The sequence below is a fragment of the Miscanthus floridulus genome, chromosome 6 (assembly GCF_019320115.1).
Source record: "Miscanthus floridulus cultivar M001 chromosome 6, ASM1932011v1, whole genome shotgun sequence".
Lineage (NCBI taxonomy): Eukaryota > Viridiplantae > Streptophyta > Magnoliopsida > Poales > Poaceae > Miscanthus > Miscanthus floridulus.
The window spans coordinates 129,563,314-129,583,579 of NC_089585.1; the positions used below are offsets into that span (position 1 = coordinate 129,563,314).

General features: G+C 44.1%; 4 protein-coding genes across 9 annotated transcripts; 2 read left to right on the plus strand and 2 right to left on the minus strand.

The window, feature by feature from the left end:
- Nucleotides 1-2,096: 2,096 nt before the first annotated feature.
- LOC136456960 (protein root UVB sensitive 6-like) lies at nucleotides 2,097-6,949 on the plus strand. 2 transcript variants are annotated; one of them, XM_066456976.1, is made up of 14 exons: nucleotides 2,097-2,588; nucleotides 3,377-3,475; nucleotides 3,562-3,675; nucleotides 3,910-3,981; nucleotides 4,082-4,192; nucleotides 4,288-4,407; nucleotides 4,643-4,744; nucleotides 4,834-4,906; nucleotides 5,332-5,412; nucleotides 5,503-5,567; nucleotides 5,701-5,802; nucleotides 5,889-6,077; nucleotides 6,175-6,437; nucleotides 6,531-6,949. In XM_066456976.1, the coding sequence occupies exons 1-13, from the start codon at nucleotides 2,271-2,273 to the stop codon at nucleotides 6,241-6,243; spliced, it is 1,515 nt and encodes a 504-aa protein (XP_066313073.1). In that variant the 5' UTR covers nucleotides 2,097-2,270; the 3' UTR covers nucleotides 6,244-6,437; nucleotides 6,531-6,949. The 2 variants fall into 2 exon arrangements, with proteins under 2 accessions (XP_066313073.1, XP_066313074.1); XM_066456977.1 differs by having other exon boundaries at nucleotides 6,564-6,949.
- Nucleotides 6,950-8,511: 1,562 nt separating this feature from the next.
- LOC136456962 (2-C-methyl-D-erythritol 4-phosphate cytidylyltransferase, chloroplastic-like) lies at nucleotides 8,512-11,766 on the plus strand. 4 transcript variants are annotated; one of them, XM_066456979.1, is made up of 12 exons: nucleotides 8,512-8,940; nucleotides 9,143-9,225; nucleotides 9,308-9,466; nucleotides 9,785-9,840; nucleotides 9,924-10,003; nucleotides 10,127-10,209; nucleotides 10,295-10,363; nucleotides 10,786-10,854; nucleotides 11,006-11,074; nucleotides 11,211-11,257; nucleotides 11,344-11,434; nucleotides 11,516-11,766. In XM_066456979.1, the coding sequence occupies exons 1-12, from the start codon at nucleotides 8,700-8,702 to the stop codon at nucleotides 11,567-11,569; spliced, it is 1,101 nt and encodes a 366-aa protein (XP_066313076.1). In that variant the 5' UTR covers nucleotides 8,512-8,699; the 3' UTR covers nucleotides 11,570-11,766. The 4 variants fall into 4 exon arrangements, with proteins under 4 accessions (XP_066313076.1, XP_066313075.1, XP_066313077.1 ...); XM_066456978.1 differs by having other exon boundaries at nucleotides 8,518-8,940; nucleotides 10,295-10,372; XM_066456980.1 differs by having other exon boundaries at nucleotides 8,524-8,940; nucleotides 9,308-9,376; nucleotides 10,295-10,372.
- A 48-nt stretch (nucleotides 11,767-11,814) lies between these two features.
- On the minus strand, nucleotides 11,815-15,156 carry LOC136456963 (uncharacterized). 2 transcript variants are annotated; one of them, XM_066456982.1, is made up of 6 exons: nucleotides 14,156-15,156; nucleotides 13,617-13,692; nucleotides 13,220-13,365; nucleotides 13,030-13,100; nucleotides 12,825-12,906; nucleotides 11,815-12,306 (listed from the first exon to the last, which is right to left on the minus strand). In XM_066456982.1, exons 1-6 carry the CDS (start codon nucleotides 14,552-14,554, stop codon nucleotides 12,286-12,288), a joined length of 795 nt encoding a protein of 264 aa, XP_066313079.1. In that variant the 5' UTR covers nucleotides 14,555-15,156; the 3' UTR covers nucleotides 11,815-12,285. The 2 variants fall into 2 exon arrangements, with proteins under 2 accessions (XP_066313079.1, XP_066313080.1); XM_066456983.1 differs by having other exon boundaries at nucleotides 11,869-12,306; nucleotides 13,220-13,350; nucleotides 14,156-15,155.
- A 283-nt stretch (nucleotides 15,157-15,439) lies between these two features.
- LOC136456964 (PHD finger protein ALFIN-LIKE 6-like) lies at nucleotides 15,440-20,050 on the minus strand. Its single transcript, XM_066456984.1, has 5 exons — nucleotides 19,720-20,050; nucleotides 19,590-19,622; nucleotides 18,505-18,733; nucleotides 16,167-16,296; nucleotides 15,440-16,094 (listed from the first exon to the last, which is right to left on the minus strand). Exons 1-5 carry the CDS (start codon nucleotides 19,826-19,828, stop codon nucleotides 15,825-15,827), a joined length of 771 nt encoding a protein of 256 aa, XP_066313081.1. The 5' UTR covers nucleotides 19,829-20,050; the 3' UTR covers nucleotides 15,440-15,824.
- Between the last annotated feature and the right edge of the window lie 216 nt (nucleotides 20,051-20,266).

Below are 20,266 nucleotides of genomic sequence, written 5' to 3' on the forward strand. Positions count from 1 at the left end.
ACTGCGGAAAAAGTTGGTTCTACTGGCGGCAGCTAAGCTAACCCCGCCACGCCACCAAACTTCGCCTGGTTCTTGTGCGAGTCAATGCAGCGCGAGGCTCGAACAAGCCAAGCGAAAGATCGATCGAGCTTGGACGGCGTCAGACGGAGGAACGAACCAAGCAGATGAGCAGCAGCCAACTACCAACCAGGCAACCACGACCGGACCGGACGAGCCGAGAGGCGAGAGCGACGGATGGGCGTCGGCCATCGGCCCAGCCCGCGCCACGGCGGCGTGCCGAGCGCTGACGGGAACGGGGCGGGAGCAAAAATCTGCCGTCCGCGCGAGGCAGCGGAGGGCGCAGCGCCACTTGGGCGCGTCTCGACGGGAAGCCGGCGGTGCCGCTTCGCCACGAGGCCACCTGCCCGCCCGGGCCGGGGAAAAAACAGCGGCGCTGCCTCTGCCTGCCCGCCCGCCACCTAGACCGCGGCGCGACCGTCCGTTCTCTGCGCACGCGAGGGCGCGCTCGAGGACTGCACAGCGGTGTGCCCCGTTTGTGCCTTTGTGGTGTGGGGCTGGTCGGCTGGATCCGCAACAACGGTCACACGCTCACATGGTGTGGGGCTGGTCGGCTGGAGTAAAAAGTCGTACAGTAACTTGCTACGGAACGAGTATTTATGATGCTATATGGGCTTCATGCGAGTGTGACGGACGGTGTGAGCATGCTTCACAAGTTTGGCTACGAGCACGTGCAAGAGAGAAAAAAACGCAACGAGTCGATGGTGGTAGCTTTTGTTCACGTTTTGGTCGACCTCTCTAAGATACAGTACCGCACGGTACACAGCTGCACACGCGACAAATTCACGGCGCTGCTCACCTCGTACTTAACGCCCGCGCGCGGCGCTGCCACAGCCAGTCAGCCACAGGTGCTGCATTCCTTGGCCTGCCTGGTCGACGGAGCGCCGAGCGAAGCGGCCTCACGCCACGAAAATATCACGCGGTCCGTGGATGATGGACCCGGCGAGTTGACCCCTCGCCCCCTCTCCGCCTCCAGACTCCAGTGCTGTGCTTCCTCCACCCGCGCGGTCCACCGGCCGCTCGCCCACCAGGCCACCACCCCATCTCCCTCCCCCCGGGCCCCGGCTATCTTCCCCCTCTCTTCCTCCATTGACACGTCCGATGACAGGTGGGCGATTCGGCGGTCCTACCCCACGAGCCATCCGGATGGGTACAAAACTAGGTTGCTCCTTCTTGTACCCGTAGCTATATTATTGTGCTCTTAGGTGCCCGACGCCAAGCTGGACCACCACGTCCCTCCTGAGCTGTACGTATGACGAGTGGGCCGTTACTGATCTGTCATGGAGGCGAGAATAAACCGTGTAATTGTTTGGTGCACGTAGAGATCAAGGGGAGCTATAGCGTTTGTACAAGAAAATCCCCGCCAAACCAAGCTGGTTTTGACGAGAAAAAGAGATACATCTGTACTAAACGATCCAGAGATTCAGAGTGTGGAAACGCTTATTGAATTGCATTGGATTTTGGAAAAAAAGAAACCTATTTGAAGTGCGAACTAAACGAGCTCAAATGGTTAGGCTTTTTTATAGTGAAACTTGCTCACCTGAGTTTAAGTCAAAGAGTTAATACAAGTGATTGGTTTTGAATTTATTTTAAATCTAAAGTCACTATTCTTCCCGTGGTGGACGATGTATGTCGTGAATCGATCTTAAATAAATATGTTAACTTCGTGTTTAGAGGTGCTCACAGTACTGAGATGAGTACCGTGTACTCCCGTGTCTTAGAGAAAAGGAATTAATTTTATTTTATAACAGAGGAAATAATTCGAAAAAAACAAAACCATGTTTTGAATTATAATCGATTTCTTTCCGAAACATTTTCCAAATTTTTAATTCCTGCCAAAGAAGGACAAGTCTGGTCCAAACGGTAAAATCTTACCGTCTGTAATCGAAAGATTTTAGATTTAAATCACGGTCTCTCACATTACACAAAAATAAAGCTTATCACTGATACCCTTTCTTATAGCCGGCACAGAATGGGAGCTCCAACTAAGCCCATTTTAATTCCTGCCAAACGGGGCCATAAAAGCCGCTCGCCTCCTCTCCATCTTGTCATTGTTCACGTCGTCCGCCTTTTATAACTCTCTCCTCTCTCTAACCACTGCTAGCCACCTCTGCGCCCATCGCGACCACTCGCCAAGTGATTTTTCTTCCGCCCACCTGACTACGCCTCGACCTCGGCCTCGGCGTCGCCTCCGTCCGCCGGACGCGGCAGCCATGGCGCCAGCGGTGGGGCTCAAGCGTTCTGCCACGCAGACCATCACTCTGCCGCCGCCCGAGACGCGGTTGGCTGTGCGCGATGTCATGCGGTCCACGATCCCGTCGCAGCCCGCCGAGGCGCCGGCGGCCTCGGAGAAGCTGGCGCCCGCCGCGGCGCTGCAGGGGTTCCTGTGCCTGGAGGAGGTGGACGGGAGGCGGTGGAGCTACGTGGTGGACGGCGGGGCCGCGAAGGGGAAGGGTAGGGGCGGGGCCGCCGTCCCCGCTGGGGCCTCCGTCAGGGCCGTGCCGCTGCAGTCGCCGCTTCCGCCTGCCGAGGTGAGCGGCTGCTTGGAATTGTGGCTTCCTGTTAGGTTTGGTGTTGGTTACGGTTCGCAAAATGGCTCTGCTGCGGTTAAGAGCGTTTGATTTGGGAGAATTGTTTGCTTTTTTTGATTAATTGGATTGGATTGTTTGCTAGGGTGTTTGTTCAATTGGTTTTTGTAAATAGAAGTCATATATCAGATTGCTGATTCGATATTTGGGTATTGATCTAATCGGTATGCATATGCACGAGGGTTGTGATAGATGTGTTCACCCGTTCATAGGACGATGCACACTAAAATTGGAGTAGCCCCGGTAATTTCGAGGTAAGTTGACACGAAATTGGGGAAGTTAGTTGTGGTCGTGAATTCCGAGGCTGTGAATTATTATTTTTGTTTTAGTTGGTTCTCGTGAACTGTAGAGAATTGGAAACTTGGGTTGATTTAGATGTGAGATTTATTGGTCTCACTACGTTGGTCCCTATGCAAAAACCCTAGATAAGTGAGAGATGTTGGCCTCAGGCTCTCAGCCACTTGATTGTTGGAGCCTCATTTATTTTTATCTAGTGCTGGGAAAATTACTTCCAACTTAATATGATAACGACTTGTGTTACTATTAATTTTGGCTCTATGTTATGTTCCAAGTTTTGAAAAAATGGAATGGAATTCACGCTTGCCTCGACCTTTTATTCTCAATAGTCCTGGACTTTGTTTAATGGCATGTGGAAATTTAAGCTTATTTGTTCCAAGTGATCATAATTAAGAACCTTAAAAAATGAAGTATACTGTGGAATATTGTTGCAGGAAATAATGGCATTCATAAGATCGTATGTTGTGCCTGAAGGGTTTCCAGACAGTGTTACTCCTTCATATGTACCTTACATGACTTGGAGGGCTCTGAAGGTATTTTGTGGAACTTATGTTCAACAGTCAGCTTTTACTGGTATTCTAAAAATCAATTGAAACTTAATGGTTTGTTCATTATTCAGCACTTCTTTGGTGGAGCGATGGGGGTGTTTACAACAAGAAGCTTGCTGAGTTCTGTTGGAGTCTCTCAAAGCAAGGTGACACCAGGTGCCATTGCTATCAACTGGATCCTCAAGGTAAAAATATTATGTCCATTCGGGAGCTCTCATTTCTCTTGTTCACCATCTAGTCTGCATAATGTATTCTAGTCAATAAGAGAGAATACCCTTCATTAACTATATTTTCTTTTTCACACAAGATATTAGCCATATTAACACGTACTCTGTTCTCCTACTATACCAAACTTTAATGCTTAGAATCATGTGGATGTCATAGCCTGTAATATGGCTGTCATTGTACCTGTACCACAGGATGGTGCTGGGCGAGTCGGAAAAATGCTTTTTGCACGTCAAGGAAAGAAGTTTGACTATGACCTAAAGCAGGTAAACACGCCGTTCACTTTTTTCAATATCCACTTCCAATTTATTGGTTCCATAATATATATCAATAACGGAAACGAACTGAAACAAAAATCATATGCAGTTACGGTACACTAGTGATCTGTTGCTGGAAATAGGAGCTGGGATAGAATTAACTACTGCTGCATTCCCTCAGTTTTTCTTGCCTATGGCTTGTGTAGCCAATGTTGTAAAGGTTTGCCCTCACCTGCACCTGCATTTTCAAATTGGACTTATTCTGTTTTAACAATATTGATGAAGAACATCCTTTCTGTTTCATGCAACATATAGAATGTCGCTGCTGTTACGTCAACTTCAACTCGCACTCCAATCTATAAGGCCTATGCGAGAGGAGAAAACATTGGAGATGTCACTGCTAAAGGCGAATCTGTTGGGAACATTGCAGATCTGGTAAAAATCAATTAATCATGCTGTTACCTCTAAATCATTCTTGTTGCATGGTGGCATGCCAAATTAACATATTCAAGAAACACCCTTTCTTTTGTTAGTATAAGCATGTTTGACAAAATTTGGTTTGCCTTTTCACTGCACTAATGGCTTCTGCTTGCTTTCGAATGTTATTGTTCTCATATGTTAACATGATTTATCAGCTATACTGACTCCTTTTTGTTTATTACACCTGAAGCTTGGTACTGGTCTGAGTATTTTTATCTCAAAAAGGAATCCCTCACTGGTGACTTCATTTGCCTTCCTATCCTGTGGATATCTCCTGAGTTCATATCAAGAGGTTCACTTTCATTCCTCTAGTGTATTGCTTCAGAGTTTTGTAAAAAACTGGAACTCTATGATTAATAATTTGATATTGTTGATTAACAGGTGAGATCTGTTGTGCTGAATACCCTAAACAGGGCGAGGTTTACCGTCGCAGTGGATTCTTTCATTAAAACTGGTAGGTCAAACTTGAAAACTTATGTTCGAATTGTTCTGGAAAGTGCTAAAATACCTGCTTGGTGGGTCCATATTCAATTGTTCTTTGGACCATTGAAGTGATATTTCATTTGAAAACTGTAGGGCTTTATATATCATATATAAAAGCTAGTACCTAAGATTCTTTTGATCAATGCTGAAACTTGTAGGAAAATTTGCTTATTTTTTAAATGCGATGCTGCAGTGCTATGGATCTATAGAAGATGCATGCTGAAAATGGAGTCCAAAGATTTTAAAACACATCTTATTTTCCTTTTTCATTCGTACATAGTTCAGTCTTATTCCAAGCATGAAACTTGTTTCCGACTTTTCATCTCTAGAAGTATTAACTCGAAAATTTGAATTGTATTTATCAAGTTCTTGAATCTTTAATTTTCTATGATGCAGGTCACATTCCCTCCTTGAAGGAAGGAAACTCACAGGAGACGATATTTAATCCACCTTGGCGGCATGAGCCAGTCGCAATAGGTTTGTGCAATTGCAAGTGTTATTCAAATGGTGTTCCTTTCTTGAGATATTGGTGACAGTTTTTTATATTCTATTTCAACTGTATTTCAGGTTCAAGATTTGGAGAAGCATTTCAAGAGCCAGCTTCATTTCTTGCCATAAGACCTCTGTTTGAGGTACGCCCTCTCTGGGCACCATCAATTAAAAAACATATCCAGAAACTACTCTGTTCTATCATATATGTGAAGTATTTTTTGCATTTTGAATTTGTTCTTTTGGTATGACTAACATTTGGTATCTTAATTATAGGATGAAAGATACATGGTAACATATAATCCAACAAAGGATAAAGTATATGCTTTGCTCAAGGACCAAGCAAAATCAGACGACATTATCAAAGCCGCTTTCCATGTAAGCATTTGTTTCTCACTGTGATGTAATTGGTATATATGTTTTGGTTTCGTTACCCATATACTCAATGCGTTTCTGCTGCGCAGGCTCATGTGCTACTGCATTTTATTAATGCATCACATGCACGGAGGCTGAAGCAGAAGCAGAAGCAGGCAAACCCCGACCGATCAGAACATCTGTACTCTAGAAACATGGATTTCCTGGCGCACATCGCTGAATCTTGCAAAATTGTTTCCTCGTCATATGGAACATTCAAGAAGAAATCGAGGGAACAGGTAAAACTCCCAATCTTTATGATAAATGCACCTGTACATTATATATCCGTGTTAGTTCTGACAGTGACAACCAACCACATTGTGTTTTGTGTTTCAGGGTTGGATAATGTCAGAATCTCTGCTCAACCCGGGCAAGGCTCGATTATGTGTGGCAAAACCACAATGAATCTACTGTTTCAGTTTAATATCGATGAGATCATACCAATCTCATGTTTGTAAGACTAGCTTTTCTAACGAGACGGGATGCTCAGTTCTTAGGAGCTGAACTAACATATGTTGGGTGCCCAGCACTAGGTGTGAATCAGTGAACCTTCAATCTGAAGCTGCCAAATTCCAGGAAGAGCCAGAGTTCTACAATTTGTAAGTTCCATCTTTTTCGTGTCTAGACCTCGTAGGGTGCACGTTCACTTCCAGTTTCTGATCGTTTCTGTTTGAATTTGTCGACATAAACAGGAAGAATGCCTGAACATATAATAAAACATGCAGTGGATAGGTGGTGCGCTGGTTCGTGACTCGTGAGTAAAGGGCTCAACGAGGGTGACTTCAAACAGCTAACTGCACAGACTAGAGCTTGTATTTATGTTTGCTGCTGTATCAGATTTGGTGTAGCCATTCCTGCTGTAACTTGTTTCCCGTCCGTGTTGGTCGGCTGCGGAGCTTCTTGTTTGGAAGTCTTTGGAGTTGTTTTGAATTTCTTTTTTCCGCCACTTTGCTGACTTGCGGCACTTGAGAGTTGTTCATCCTCTTCTCTTCTAACTTAGCGCCCTTAGTAAATTCCAGTTTCTCAGTGAAGAGTCATCACTCATGTCGTCGATGGCTTCTTCAAACCTTGTACATACATGCTCCGTAATAACTGAAGCCTTCTTTGTGTTGATGCGTCTTACTGGCGTGGACATGTACCACTGCTGTATTATTGTGAACTTTTATTTGTGTAGTTATGTTTGTCAGGCCTGTCCTCCGAGCCCCTCCGTCGGTGAGCAGGTGTGGGGTGTGTTCGGTACTGTGCTAGAGACGAGAGGCTTGACCGCTTGAGAGCCGATTAAAACACGGCATGATGATCCCGAGGAAAGCACGACGAAGTCTTGCAAACAAAACGATTCTTCTGACTTCTGAGTCAGTCAAGTTCCTTGATGGCGCTTGAATACGATTGCCGGTGCATTTTCTTATGATTGGCACCTTGCTTTGGACGACCCACATTGTACGCCAAGGTGGACCTCGCTGAATTCCATCACACGTGGAAAGAAATTCGATCGTCCTTTTACATGGCTTTTATATGGTTTAACACATGTTGAATACTTTTGTCATCCACTCATCCTATATGTGACGGCGTCTGCAGGGACTGGAGAAGCGCATTACACCCTATGTCCCATATTATTTGTCGTTTCCGATTTTCGTGCCACAAGTTTGACTCGATTTGTAGAAAATACGTACAACATTTGTATCTCCAAATAAATTTATTAAAAAAACTAGATTCAAAGATTTTTCCAATGATACTAATTATGTACCATAAATATTAATATTTTGTAATATATATTTTATCAAAGTTGTTTCTCGGAAAGCGAAAGCGATAGATATTTTGGGACGGAGGGAGTATGTTGCTTCCGATGAAAACAGGCTATGGTTTACAATGCATTGAATACCCAAGCAATTCAGAGTTTTTAATCAAACTCTGAAAACCAAAGTTACCGCACATACGATGTGAAAATCACGCAGCCTCAAACACCACCGCCCCCTAACCAAAATACTTCCTACGATTTTTATATAATAACACTACATTTGTTCTAAAGAAAATATAATTTTTATTTTGAGTAAATGATATTTCTCAAATTTAGTCAAATTTTTAGAACTTCAAATAGTTTTACTATTATATATACTTTATACTTAATCTAATGATGCTTATTCGGTATTATAGATGTTAGTATTTTATTTATATAGATATGTAAATCAAAATCAAGAATTATATTTTATTTTTGGACGAAGAGAGTATGAAACAATTACTACCTCTGTTTAAATTTATAGACTGTTTTGATATTTCTATACGCATAGAAAAATTATAGGCTGTTTTATTATATATCTAAGACATATTATGTATTTAGTTATATAGAAAAACTATGTACTCCTTCCATCCTAAATTATAAGTTATTTTAACTTTCTTGGAGACTTAAACCATCTCAAGTTTGACTAAATTTATACAATAAAATAATAACACTATAATACCAAATAAGTATCATTAGACTCTTCATTGATTATATTTTCGTAGAATGCGTATTAAATGCCGTATTTTTTTTGTAATTTTCTCTATAATTTTAGTCAAACTTAAGATGCTTTGACTCTTTAAGAAAATTAGAATAATTTATAATTTGGGATAAAGAGAGTATCAATAAACTAAAAACAAATTTATTATTTGGTACGGAGGGAGTATGGAGTAGTATAGTCTACGGAGCACGATACAAATATTCTTATATCTATTTATAAAATAGTCAAATTTAATAAAGTTTGATCTACACGGAATCTTTAAATCCAATGCAACTCTTTTTTCAAATGGAGAGAGTACATGAGTAGAGCCATGTGACGGGGAAATGTGGACGGCGTGGATTGACCGAAGCGCATAACGCACAGGCGATGCTGCAGTCTCCGCCTCCATTCCGGCCTGGCGTCCACCCTTTGTCGCTTCTCTGTAGACCATCGTCACTACCAGCCACCATCTCTCCCCTCGGGCTCGCGTTCGCAGCGGGCAGCATCTCCGAGATGGAGCTCCGCCTCTGCCTCCGCCTCCACGCGCGCCTCCCTCCTGCCGTGACGCTACCGCCACCGCCTTTCCTGGCGCCCGCGGTGCTCCCAGCCTCCCGCCGCCTTCGGACGGGTAAGGATTGTTTGAGCCACTTCTCCGTTTGTTTAGGAGTTCGCGCCGTTCAAATGCTGGGCCACTCTCAGCCATCTGTGTGAAAAAAATTCAAGTGAATTCCGATTGGATTGCTCGTAGATGCTACTACACTGGATTGCTGCCTTGCTGGTAGATGCTACTACACTGAGAGAGACCTCATTTTGCTGCGGCTTGTGGTCAGGTGGGATCTACGGGGCTGCTCTTAGGCGGCACACGAGGCATTCGAATCCGGCAATCAGAGCTTCCATAGCCGACGGCGAGCTGGTGCGGTGGCTATCCGAAGCCGCGGGGCGCGTGCGCTGTTGACTAAAAGGGGACCCACTGACATGAACCTTTTTTTCGCCAGGGTGTGGCTGTGAAGGAGAGGAGCGTCTCGGTGATCCTCTTGTCTGGAGGACAGGGAAAGAGAATGGGGGTATCATGTCTCTTCTGCTTCAAACCTGTGTTCAGTTTCTGGTCGCAACAGCGCAAGGGCATGCTCTCTAGTTACTGTGCGTTGGTTCGGGTTAGGTTCACCAGTTTGATCGCTTTGGGGACAATAAGGTCACCATAACAATTCAGTTCTTCAGTCACTGATATTGGGGCATTTGAACAACACTCTAATTTAAAGTACAAGAAACATAATGCATCAAGGTTGTGTGTTCTATTGAACAAATGAATCGAGTTAAGCAAAAAAAAGTCATTATTGTTGCTAACAATGTAGCTGAATTGCAGCGAAATGTTTCACTGAGCAATGCAAAAATTTTGCATTAGCTACCTGCGAACTTCGTGTGCCTTTCCAATGCTTGATCGCCGTCTAAATTCTTCCCCTCTTTTTTAACAGGCAAGTATGCCAAAGCAGTATCTACCTCTACTGGGACTACCAATTGCGTTGCACAGGTTCCTCTCTCTAGCATAAAATTTTTGAATTCGTCAAGTCTTGCGGTGATGTGGACACAGGAATCCTTACATTTTATCCACAGTTTAAAAACATTCTGTCAACTAAAGGAAGTCAAAGAAGTTGTGGTGGTGTGTGATCCAGACTACAGCGATTTATTTGAAGGTAGCAAATAGCAATATTTTTTTTATCTAAAATGTATTAGACACAATTTCTATGACTACATTCAAACCATGACACACTAGTGACTCTGAGTGAGTTGTCTTAAATTGTTATCCATTACCATAGGTTCTATCGCGGACCAGCAAATACCTCTTAAATTTGCACGCCCAGGAAAAGAGAGACAGGACTCTGTTTTCAATGGACTTCAGGTCGGTTGCAAACTGCTTGTATCTATTGCTCCTTCTGCTGCTCTGCATAAATATCGTTGAGATCTTGTGTGTTGTTTGTTTGCAGGAAATTGATGGGGATTCAGAACTAGTCTGTGTCCATGATTCTGCAAGGCCCTTAGTTTCTTCTGAAGATGTAAAAAAGGTTACTCCTGTTGTCCATGATGCAGCATGAATTATATCATCGTATGTCTAATCAGATGGTTGCTTTAGCTTGTTCTTCCTTTGGAAGCACTGAAATACTATCTTTCCCAGCCATGAACCTGCAGATAACTATCCCCTGCAAGTTGCAACTTATATTTACTGCAGATCTACTATACATTGACTGCTTGGAATATTGCCAAATAACTGATCCAGCTTTAACATTTTTTGCGCTACCCTGAGAGTAGTTCTGGAGTTTCTTATTGAATCCTGCTGTTTCTTTTTCATATTTCATAGGAAGTGTATTTCCTGAAAACTGCAGGTTTTTTTTGTGCTTTCTAGAGGGAAAAAAAGGATAGCTACAAGTGCTTTGCAGTTTGTTCAAGCGATAATATTGATTTTGATTTTACTGACTAGGTCTTAGAAGATGCTGCAGTACATGGAGCAGCTGTTCTTGGTGTGCCTGTGAAAGCTACAATAAAGGAGGTAAGTGTTAATGCCATCTAGATGATGTGTCGATATGATTGTGCAAATAGAATTGCCCAATCAATCTTATGCTTACTTCTTGCTATGCAACTATCATCCACATAATAGCATTCTGGATGGGATATAACATTCCTTTCCATATCCCCTTCAGGCCAATAGTGATTCTTTTGTCGTAAAAACTCTTGACCGGAAAACTCTCTGGGAAATGCAAACTCCACAGGTATCATACTATTACCTCTTTCTATATGTTTCTTGTTTGTTTCCCTGTTCCCACAGGCCAAAAAAACTTTTTTGTCTTTTTTTTGGTTTCTTTTTGAGGAACCACAACATTATAATAGCGTGTTTTCTGGCTGTAGGTTATGAAGCCCAATTTACTCAGAGATGGTTTTGAGCTTGTTAAACGGTTAGCTTTAGTTCAGCTCGGGTAAATTAAATTATGATATTGTTATACTGCTCAGTTCTCTAGCTGATTTAATTTTGCCATCGCAGGGATAGCCTTGAAGTCACTGATGACGTATCCATTGTAGAATATCTAAAACACCCTGTCTATATCACGGAAGGCTCTTATACAAACATTAAGGTATTCCAGAATAAATATCTTAACTATAATGTTCTGAACTGCTTAATTTGAAGAGAGCTGTGAAATGTGAATTTATTGCAGGTGACTACTCCTGATGACTTGCTGCTGGCTGAGCGCCTGAAGAATGAGAAGTAGAGCTGATAGGCAAAATTAACTGTTTGCCTGATTTTACAGACAAGTACGATTTTGTAGTACGGCATTCATCCACACTTCTACAGTTTTGAAAACCGAAATAATTATGGAGCTCATACACGACATAGCTGACCTCTTTGTAAACATTCTATCATTCTTTCTATATATATCAATGGAAAAATGGTCACGCTTTCTGCTGAGTTCATGCTTTGGCGGAAGAACTGGAGCTCGAGCTATGGTTATTATTTCAGTTTTCACGCAATGGCAATGGAATCTAAAAACAAATCCATTGTGCATTTGAATTTAAGAGCTCCAATTTGTTAAAAGCATCATCAAACGCTGATAAAAAAACAAATTATAAGGCAATTGTATACCCATGAGGTAGTTACAGCCAATTCAATCAGCAATTCAGCACAGCCGCCTCAACAACTTTTGGCTGGCAAATACGAGTTAGTGGTTGACAGGAAGATTCCTCGACGAAACAATGGTTCAGTGGTGTTCCCCTGTTGGGGAACATTGAGGTATAAATAATTCAAAACAAGGAAGAGATACTAACTGCCTACTGACCATATTTACCGCAATCTAAATGATGATGAACATTCCTCACAAACAGCATCATACCCCGAAGGTTTTCCCTAGAAATCATGGCGGCTCACTTCTGTGGAACTTGGCACCGATGGGATATGGTGCGCTTGAAGCTGAGAATTTTACAAAGGATTTCACCTCAGAGGTTTCAGTCCCTGCAGAGAAAGATAAAACAGTTATGATGATGTATTTGTAATTAGGGTATTGTATGTAGGAAATTAGTGAAATGAATAATCTTTAAAGCTTGTTCAACACTCAGAACTTAAGGATGCCATAGCATAATTAGCCTATGTTTACTCTAATATTTGTAGAAATGGGGTGACTTGTCCTGGATATGGGTGGATGGTGCTTGTACATTGTACTTGCATGTAAAGATTGCTCAAGTGGCAATCAAGGCGTGTCACATTAATGTGGAATTACTAGCCATCTAATGTGCTTAAAATTTCTTTGTTAAAGTACTGTAGGGTATAAGACAACGTAATGGACCTAGGCACCTCGCTATCACCAGTGGTCTGTTTAGGCAAGGACCTCATAGTAACATCTTAGTTTAGTACCCTAGGTTACTATATGATACGTGCTTTTCCTGGGACTCAGATTTTAGAGCCTAAAGTTTGGAATGTGCTATCCTCTAGTCAATGAATAGGCATTTGTGGCCATATATTTGCATGGTTACCTTTGAAGCTCGCAGTTCATTCGCGGCCGTTCGGAGAGAATCATCTGACAGAATCAGTCTTGACAAAGCACCAGTGCTTAGGCTGCATTACAGTCATAGTTCACTGAGATAACTATCAGGTGGCTTGAATGTAAAACTATAGCGAATATACATGCTGCCATCTAGCATCTGTGTGCAAGAGTAGAATATGGTAGTAACGTATTACCCTAAAATCTTTGCTGCATCTGATACAGAACCTTCAACAGCAAACAGCAGATCTAATAAAGCTTGCATTCCCTGCCCAGTGGTAAACAAAGTACAAAGGGAGGTGTTTAAATATGTAAATAGCAAGGACCAAGGACAGCAAAACACATGCATAATGCATTAGGCGTTGACTTATTAAAACAGGAGCATACTGGAGAAAATTTTGAGTTATTTGGACCAATCTGGGGGCCAATGTCTTTTCCTCGGACGGTGGACTTCGGGGGTAATATCTGAAGAAGCTCAACAGGTGGAGTGTAGTCCTCCAGGTTTATCGGCCTCCTAACTGACAGAACCACATCTTTAATGATCATGGAACTTAAAACCATCAGGCGGCATGAGGACTTAAAATGGAAGCGAAGTTTCTTAAAAGACCACTTATTTATCAGCACTTGAGCTCCTATGAAGCTGGGCTATGATTTATATGCAACTCATGGTAATATATTTGGAGGCAATGAGGCATAATCTTAGATGGTTCTTGAATTAGTTGAACCGATCTATAGTTCCTTTTCTGAAACAAAGCATAACTTGGAGAACATTAGATTCTTTTACCTTTAAGAGCAATCAGGGTTCGAAGCCGAGATAAAGCAGACGCTCGGTTCTTATGTTGTGACCGATCCTCCACAGCCTGTGTGCAATTTTACAAATAAAATAGGGGAGTTGCTATAATTTTCAGGCAACAATCTTACACAACCAACTAGTACAATGAAAACAATAACTTACAAGAGACAATTCACATTTTTTTTTCTATAGCCAAATAACAAGAAATTAAATGTTGCCTGAACAACAACAAAAAATCAGGCACCTGAAATATAGATAAAAGTGAATAAAATATATTAGCATGCAGAAGGAAAGAACTAGTTCTAATTTTCTACTACTATAATAACATAAGAAAGTAAGAAATGGCTGCACCTAGGCAATACAAGAAACTGGGCCAAAAAATTTAAGCATTCAGTTTGTGTGAAGTTCAGCTGATTCGTGATTGCGTTCATCCAACCTTGTATTCATTCAATTTCTAGGAACACATGAATCATTGTATGAAGTGATCGAGGTAACTGAGAATGGAAAGCTAACACAGCAACGCTACCGACCTGGGCGATGATGCTGGTGGGAAGGTGCTTCAGCCGAACGGCGGACTCGCGCTTGTTGCGGTGCTGGCCGCCGGGGCCGGACGCCTTGAACGTGCCCATGTCGCACTGCTCCATGAGCTCCTCGTCACTCATCCCCAAGTAGTCGACGTGGCCGCCGCTCTTCGCGCCATCCTCTTCTCCGTCGCGGCCGCCCCCGCCGTCGCGGGGAGCATCTGAGCTGGTGGACACGGACGAGGGGGGGAGGGAGGAGAGGAAGCGGAGCTGGGACTGGTACTGGGAGGGCGCGCGGCGGCGGAGCAGCGGCAGCGGCTGCGGCAGGAGACGCGGCTGGAGGAGCGCGGGTGAGGTCGGGAGAGGAGGGTAGCGGGCTACTCGCAGCAGGAGCAGCGCTCGAGCCATTTCCGGGCGGCGGTGGGCGGAGCGTCACCGGAGGTCCCAAATGGGGTCCATGGCGGAGTTGATCTGATATGGCAACGGCAACGATTTTTTATGGGCTCGGCCCGGAGCCGGACGGACGAGGCGAGGAGGCCTGTTTTCCATGTGGGGGCGTCTCCGGGCCACGGCCCGCGGGACAGATATTGGGAAATTTTGTGGGTTTTTTGGTCTGGAAAAAATCGCGTGCTCGGCGGCCCGGAGCCTGCACCGCTGGACGCCTGGTGTGCCCTGTCCAGTGCCAACCGCCGAATGCGCTCAGACGGTGGAGGTTTTTGTGGCGAAGCCAGTGCGTAGGAACGAGGACGCCGGACGGCCATGCGCGGTGCGCAGAACGAGCGTGCAAGGGCGATCGGCGACTACGAACCTCTTGTGCGGGTGCGGTCTTAGCCGGAGTCGGATACAACGCTGATTGCTCCGACGGCTCGCACACGGGCACGCCCAACACGAGTAGTCGAGTAACGCCACGGCGCTGCATGCACAGCAGCACCGCACTGACGGTCACACGGCCACGCGGGGCGCCGGTTGCCCGGATGGGTGCGCCGGCGTGCCACGAGTTCACTTCTACTTGCCGAGAGAGCCTGTGACGTCGCCCTCTGTGCACGGCGGTACGTAACACCCAAGCGCACGCGCGTGCTGCGGTTACCCTAGAAGGCTGGAAGGAACCCCAAGTCCCAACGCCATGGCGCGCAGCAACAACGCAACCGCCAACCGCGCGGGCCGTCCGTTCGCGGACGCCGGGCGCGTGGGCGTTCCTCGAATTCATCTTCACCTAACGCACAGCATCATCAAATCATCACGCAAGTGCGCAGAGGCGGAAATGCTATTCGCCATTTCCCAACATCCTTATCCTTACACAGTAAGGTACGCATTTCAGCAATTCAGAACCAGTACAAATCCTGGCTCCGCACACACGAGCTGATGCTAGGAACTGGGAACAAAGACTACGCCCACTACTCATTGCACGACACCAACAATGAAGAAATGGTCAGTTGAGAGGTACCTTCAGTGACAGCGTTTACAGACTAGAGGGAGGAGGTCCCATGTCAACACTCAGCACAGGAGACATGCCACGTTTTAGAGACTGCTAGGTAGAACAGCTAATCAACAGATATAATAATAACCATGAATGAAAATGCAGGCTTACAGACTAGGGAGCTACGCCATATCTAGGGATCTTGACGCCAGGAGGTGGTTTCTTCCTTCCTAGCAAGGTCGCCGATGCGATGCTCGTCACTCACGCCCTGGCCCTCTTGTTGGTGCAGTCCGGGCACTTGTACTGCTTGATATGCTCAGCTCGGGCAGGCGTGATCTTGACGCACTTCCCGTGGTACCACTTCTCGCAGTTATCGCAGCAGATCCAGAACTGGTCCTTGCCGTCGTTGGTTCCGCAGGTTCCACACAGGGTGTTGTCGTGCTCTTCCGCCTCCTCATCCCCATCGTCATCACTGCTCTCTTCTTCGTCTTTGGGAACCTTAGCCTTTGAACGAGACTCTGCTCTTGACAGCTGCAGACACAATGGCATGTTATCAGCAAGAATTTCCAGGTTGGATGGCAACAGAAAGTGGCTGACATTTACCACTTTTGAACTAGGCTTGTTGCTCTTGCTGCTACTGTTAGGTGTCTTCTCCTTCACCTGCTTCTTGACCGCTCCTGTCACTACCTCGAATATTGTGGGCATGTTGTTTATCATGCTAAAGAGTCGCCTCCTGCAATACATCATAAGAAAGGTAACTTTAAAGGTATAGACAAGCACAACCACTAGTGACTAAACATAGAGGGCGTACCCAGTGCAGAGAGCTCCCGCTCTGTGCGGGGTCTGGGGAAGGGTGTTAGTGGCAAGCCTTACCCTCGCCTGTGCAATGCGAGGAGACCGCGACTCGATGACTTAACATAGAAATGCGCAAAAAAACTTTTAAGTTTAAACATGCCAAAGTTCAACAGAGCTCAACCTGCCTAGGTTGAAGTCTTAGAGCCATGCAAAGTATGTTTTTTGTCAAGGTCCACATACTCACCAACAGTAGCGAAGAAAACAGATTCTTTTTTACACAATACTCGCTAAGGATGGGAGATAATCTAGTATGTACTCTTACTCTAGCAATTTTCATGAATAATCCATGTACTGCAATCCTATGTAGATTTCTGACAGCCAATTAAGCAAATTCTCTTTTGTGTCCTACTGTTCTTCCATTATCCAATGCGATCGATCATTATTTAAAACTAATGTTGCTATCCCCTAACGGTAGACACTCGCACCTGTATGCAATAAGTGGCTAAATAATTGGAGTAAAGCCTTTATGATTGATGGTGACAGGACAAATGAATTGTAATGAATGATAATGTTTATTGCTAAAAGGGAATAAATAGGTTACACAATTCAGTCACCCAATACCTAATTCTTAACAGTATACTCCGAATTGATCATTCTACCAGGGAGCTGCTATGCATTAATTTTCAGAGGTTCTAAAAATCAAATTTACTTCAATCAACTACACTAATTTTGCAACATGGTTTACACTCTATGTCCAGTTTACAGTTTCACAATTCAAATTTGCAAAATGTATTTGAGTATCTCTGAATGTGCATCATGTCGCGCTCAGATAACCACATATTGTTTGTTACCAAATAAGCAACAAGTAGTATTTACTTCCTCGCAAAAAAAAAAGGTAGTATTTACTCTTGAGTGCTAACAACTCCACTTCTCAAATTAAATCCATCATTCAAACAGCAATGTGAAGGTGTGTGCCTATAGTTGGTTTACCAATTACTAGGGAATAGTAACTACCGCATATCGATAATGCAAGGTCAAAGAGTGAAAGGTCCAGTTTAGTACGGCAAGGATATGAACAAGGTGGTAATCGTGGAACTTTATGTAATGTTGATTTCAGTGTAGTTAACCAAACATATGCCTAATATTAATAGCATTGAATCAATATTAGCATCATTTATCCCTGCAGACATGTTAACAATTTCCTATGGAAAATGGCAACAATGCGATGTTGTAAATATGTGACGTTTGTGGCATTAAGAAGCAGGGTCAAACACAAATTCTGCTATATGAGCGCTTTCACTAATGCATATATTTACTGTTCTAAACACCAATGTTATCGCCTTATACATGAAAAGATAGAACTGGATGTAAGTTTAATGATACAGAAGGAATGCAGTCTACATTACAACATTTATTAAGCAGTGATTGTCAGGGCAAAGGTGGTGGCACAGTTATGCTAAAATATAATTCCCATGTCCTATTTGCTACCTGTAGAAAGTGGCTGAAATGATTGCACATGAAACCCAAACTGTATGATTAAAAAAATGTTAAATTGCTTTTTTTTAAAGTAAAATGGTATTTCTAAAGTATCAGACCTCCTATACACATTATAGCAGAGGAATTCAAATTCCTTAATGAGAAGAGAAAATTGTAAAACGAGCATAATAAAATAGCCAAAGGAAGGAGGAGAAATCACCCAAAAATTCCACGATAGTTACTACAAGGATATGTGATAAGTGATATGGTGATTCTAGTATTCTACCTAGCTTAACTTGCCAAGTACACAAATGCAATCCCATTTTCTTTACACAATCAGCACTAAAACATATGCTGATATGCAGTACATAATTTGTTTTATAATCCCAACATTCAAAATAATGTTCTATTGTGAATGTAGATACTACTGTCATACTGTGTGAAAGCAACAAGGAATTGACCAAATCTTGTGTAAAGAATCTGCTTCCAAACTTTAGGTGGAAGCCATTTCCATATGAAATGAAAATGATGCTTAACAAATATGTAAACTTAGATGCATATGTACTTTCTAGTATGCCAGATTCAGATTAAAACATGCCAGCATAGGAACGAACAAACAACAATGATTGATTATGAAAACTGCATAGTTCAATCATAGCAGAACAATTACCTAGCTTCTCTGTCAAATCCAAACCGTGCACCAAAGTAGAATGCAACAGACAGTAACCAGGAATCACTGTGGACTGCAACTAGCGCCAGCCAGTCCTTCTCATTCATGCCATCCCTAGCAAAGTTGATTCCCAATGCTGGTTCAGGGATCTCTGGGGGCACTTCCTCAGCTGGCAAGGTCACCTCCCACGTCTCATTGGGATAGCCATAAAGGCACAAGTTCTCCTTTTCTGTTCAAAACCAGTGGAATTAGTAGTCATAACAAGATATGGTATGGCATCATCGAGCAGCTATCAAAACTTAGAAGTTAGTTCTACACTAACTGGGCACTGCTGCAAACAAGAGTGCAAAGGCTGAAGCAGAAAACACTGCGGACCAGGCCATAATATTTAATAATGAGAAGCAACCAAACTCCACAATAATAATAATTACATGAATAGGGGCAAGCAGCTAAAGCAGCCACGCATTCAGCCAGTCGTACAGTGCCATCAATGCACTGAAGAAAAAGATTTGCTGAATCACTATACCTATCCAAATTATGTCACTGACTCCAGTAAATTGACTGCGCCAACAACTAGGTAGTAGCATACTAGTTCAAAGCAATCATATACTAGAAACCAAGCACGCAGTAGACAGTCGATAATCCCATGGCACCAATCAGTCAAAAATCTCTAGTGATTTTCTGCAATCAAGCTATGAATACAAGATTGATGGCAACACCCATAGTGCTAACAACCTAACAGCAAAAGAAATGGCAGCCACTAGTTCCACAGTTCCAACCAACACACACAGACACACGAAAAGAAACGTTTTTCACTCGACAAAACTGTCATCTTGGGCCCCAATCTCTCACCAAAATCGAAAAGCTACAATCCAGCACAAGCACAGCATTAATGAAAGCTATAAGGCCACCAATAATTCGAATCCGAAGCGTGTAGAGCGAGTGAGGGAAAGAGGAAAATTCTCCAAATTTAGCTTCCAATCTCCCACCAAAGCAACGAAACCCAAGCAGCAAAACCACGGAAGCCTACTCGGCTCCCAATCCCCATCCCCGGGCGAGGAACCGAAGAGATCGAGCGCACTCACCGGGGTCACAGAGCTTGAAGAACCTCTCCACATCTGCACAGCACAAGAGAAAACACCGCATCAATCGCACGAATCCACGAAGCCGGGACAGAATCAGGAGGCCCAATCGGCGGGGCGAGCGGAGGCGTACCGGTGGTGAGCGCCTTGATCATGCCGGCGCGGCGGGCTTTGTAGTCGCGGAAGACCTCGTCCGCGGTGCGCGCGGCGTTGGGCGCCGGCCCGGAGCCCCCGCCGTCCATCGGGCACGCGGCGCGCGGGCAATGGCAGCCGCTAGGGTTTCGGCTAGGGGACGGGCTGCGGCGAGACGAGCAGGCGGTCCCGCGGTGCTGGTGGTCGAGGGAGCGGGGGGTGGAGGAGACGAAGAGGAGTTGCAGCAAGGGGAGGAATGGGTTTATATTTGCTCGCGGAGGATTTCGTTGGCGTTTTGGGGAGGATTTGGGCCCGGTTTATTTGATTCCTGTGTGGGTGCTCGGCGCAGAGCCAAAGCCACTGCCACTGTCCTCGTCGTGCTGTGTCCATTTACGGCCAGTAGACCCGGTGCACTGTAGACTAGGAGGGTTTCAATAGGTGGTTGGTTTTGTTTTTCCACGTTCATTTTTTATAACCGCCAAATTCGTATTATTATTGTTGTAGAGTACGTACGTACTCTTCCCATTCCAAATTATAAGATTGTTTTG

What these genes read in the sequence shown, in the direction of transcription:
- LOC136456960 (XM_066456976.1), top strand. Translation starts at nt 2,271, where the DNA reads ATGGCGCCAGCGGTGGGGCTCAAGCGTTCTGCCACGCAGACCATCACT. An exon ending in GTGTAGCCAATGTTGTAAAG is followed by an intron (nt 4,193 to 4,287) that starts GTTTGCCCTCAC and finishes TGCAACATATAG; the next exon opens with AATGTCGCTGCTGTTACGTC. An exon ending in CCATAAGACCTCTGTTTGAG is followed by an intron (nt 5,568 to 5,700) that starts GTACGCCCTCTC and finishes TCTTAATTATAG; the next exon opens with GATGAAAGATACATGGTAAC.
- LOC136456962 (XM_066456978.1), top strand. Translation starts at nt 8,700, where the DNA reads ATGCTGCAGTCTCCGCCTCCATTCCGGCCTGGCGTCCACCCTTTGTCG. An exon ending in GGTTTTGAGCTTGTTAAACG is followed by an intron (nt 11,258 to 11,343) that starts GTTAGCTTTAGT and finishes TTGCCATCGCAG; the next exon opens with GGATAGCCTTGAAGTCACTG. An exon ending in GCTCTTATACAAACATTAAG is followed by an intron (nt 11,435 to 11,515) that starts GTATTCCAGAAT and finishes AATTTATTGCAG; the next exon opens with GTGACTACTCCTGATGACTT.
- LOC136456963 (XM_066456982.1), bottom strand. Translation starts at nt 14,554, where the DNA reads ATGGCTCGAGCGCTGCTCCTGCTGCGAGTAGCCCGCTACCCTCCTCTC. An exon ending in GATGCAGCAAAGATTTTAGG is followed by an intron (nt 12,907 to 13,029) that starts GTAATACGTTAC and finishes ACTGTAATGCAG; the next exon opens with CCTAAGCACTGGTGCTTTGT. An exon ending in ATGAACTGCGAGCTTCAAAG is followed by an intron (nt 12,307 to 12,824) that starts GTAACCATGCAA and finishes CTTTCTCTGCAG; the next exon opens with GGACTGAAACCTCTGAGGTG.
- LOC136456964 (XM_066456984.1), bottom strand. Translation starts at nt 19,828, where the DNA reads ATGGACGGCGGGGGCTCCGGGCCGGCGCCCAACGCCGCGCGCACCGCG. An exon ending in GATCAAGGCGCTCACCACCG is followed by an intron (nt 19,623 to 19,719) that starts GTACGCCTCCGC and finishes TGTGCTGTGCAG; the next exon opens with ATGTGGAGAGGTTCTTCAAG. An exon ending in CTTCAAGCTCTGTGACCCCG is followed by an intron (nt 18,734 to 19,589) that starts GTGAGTGCGCTC and finishes GGTTTTGAACAG; the next exon opens with AAAAGGAGAACTTGTGCCTT.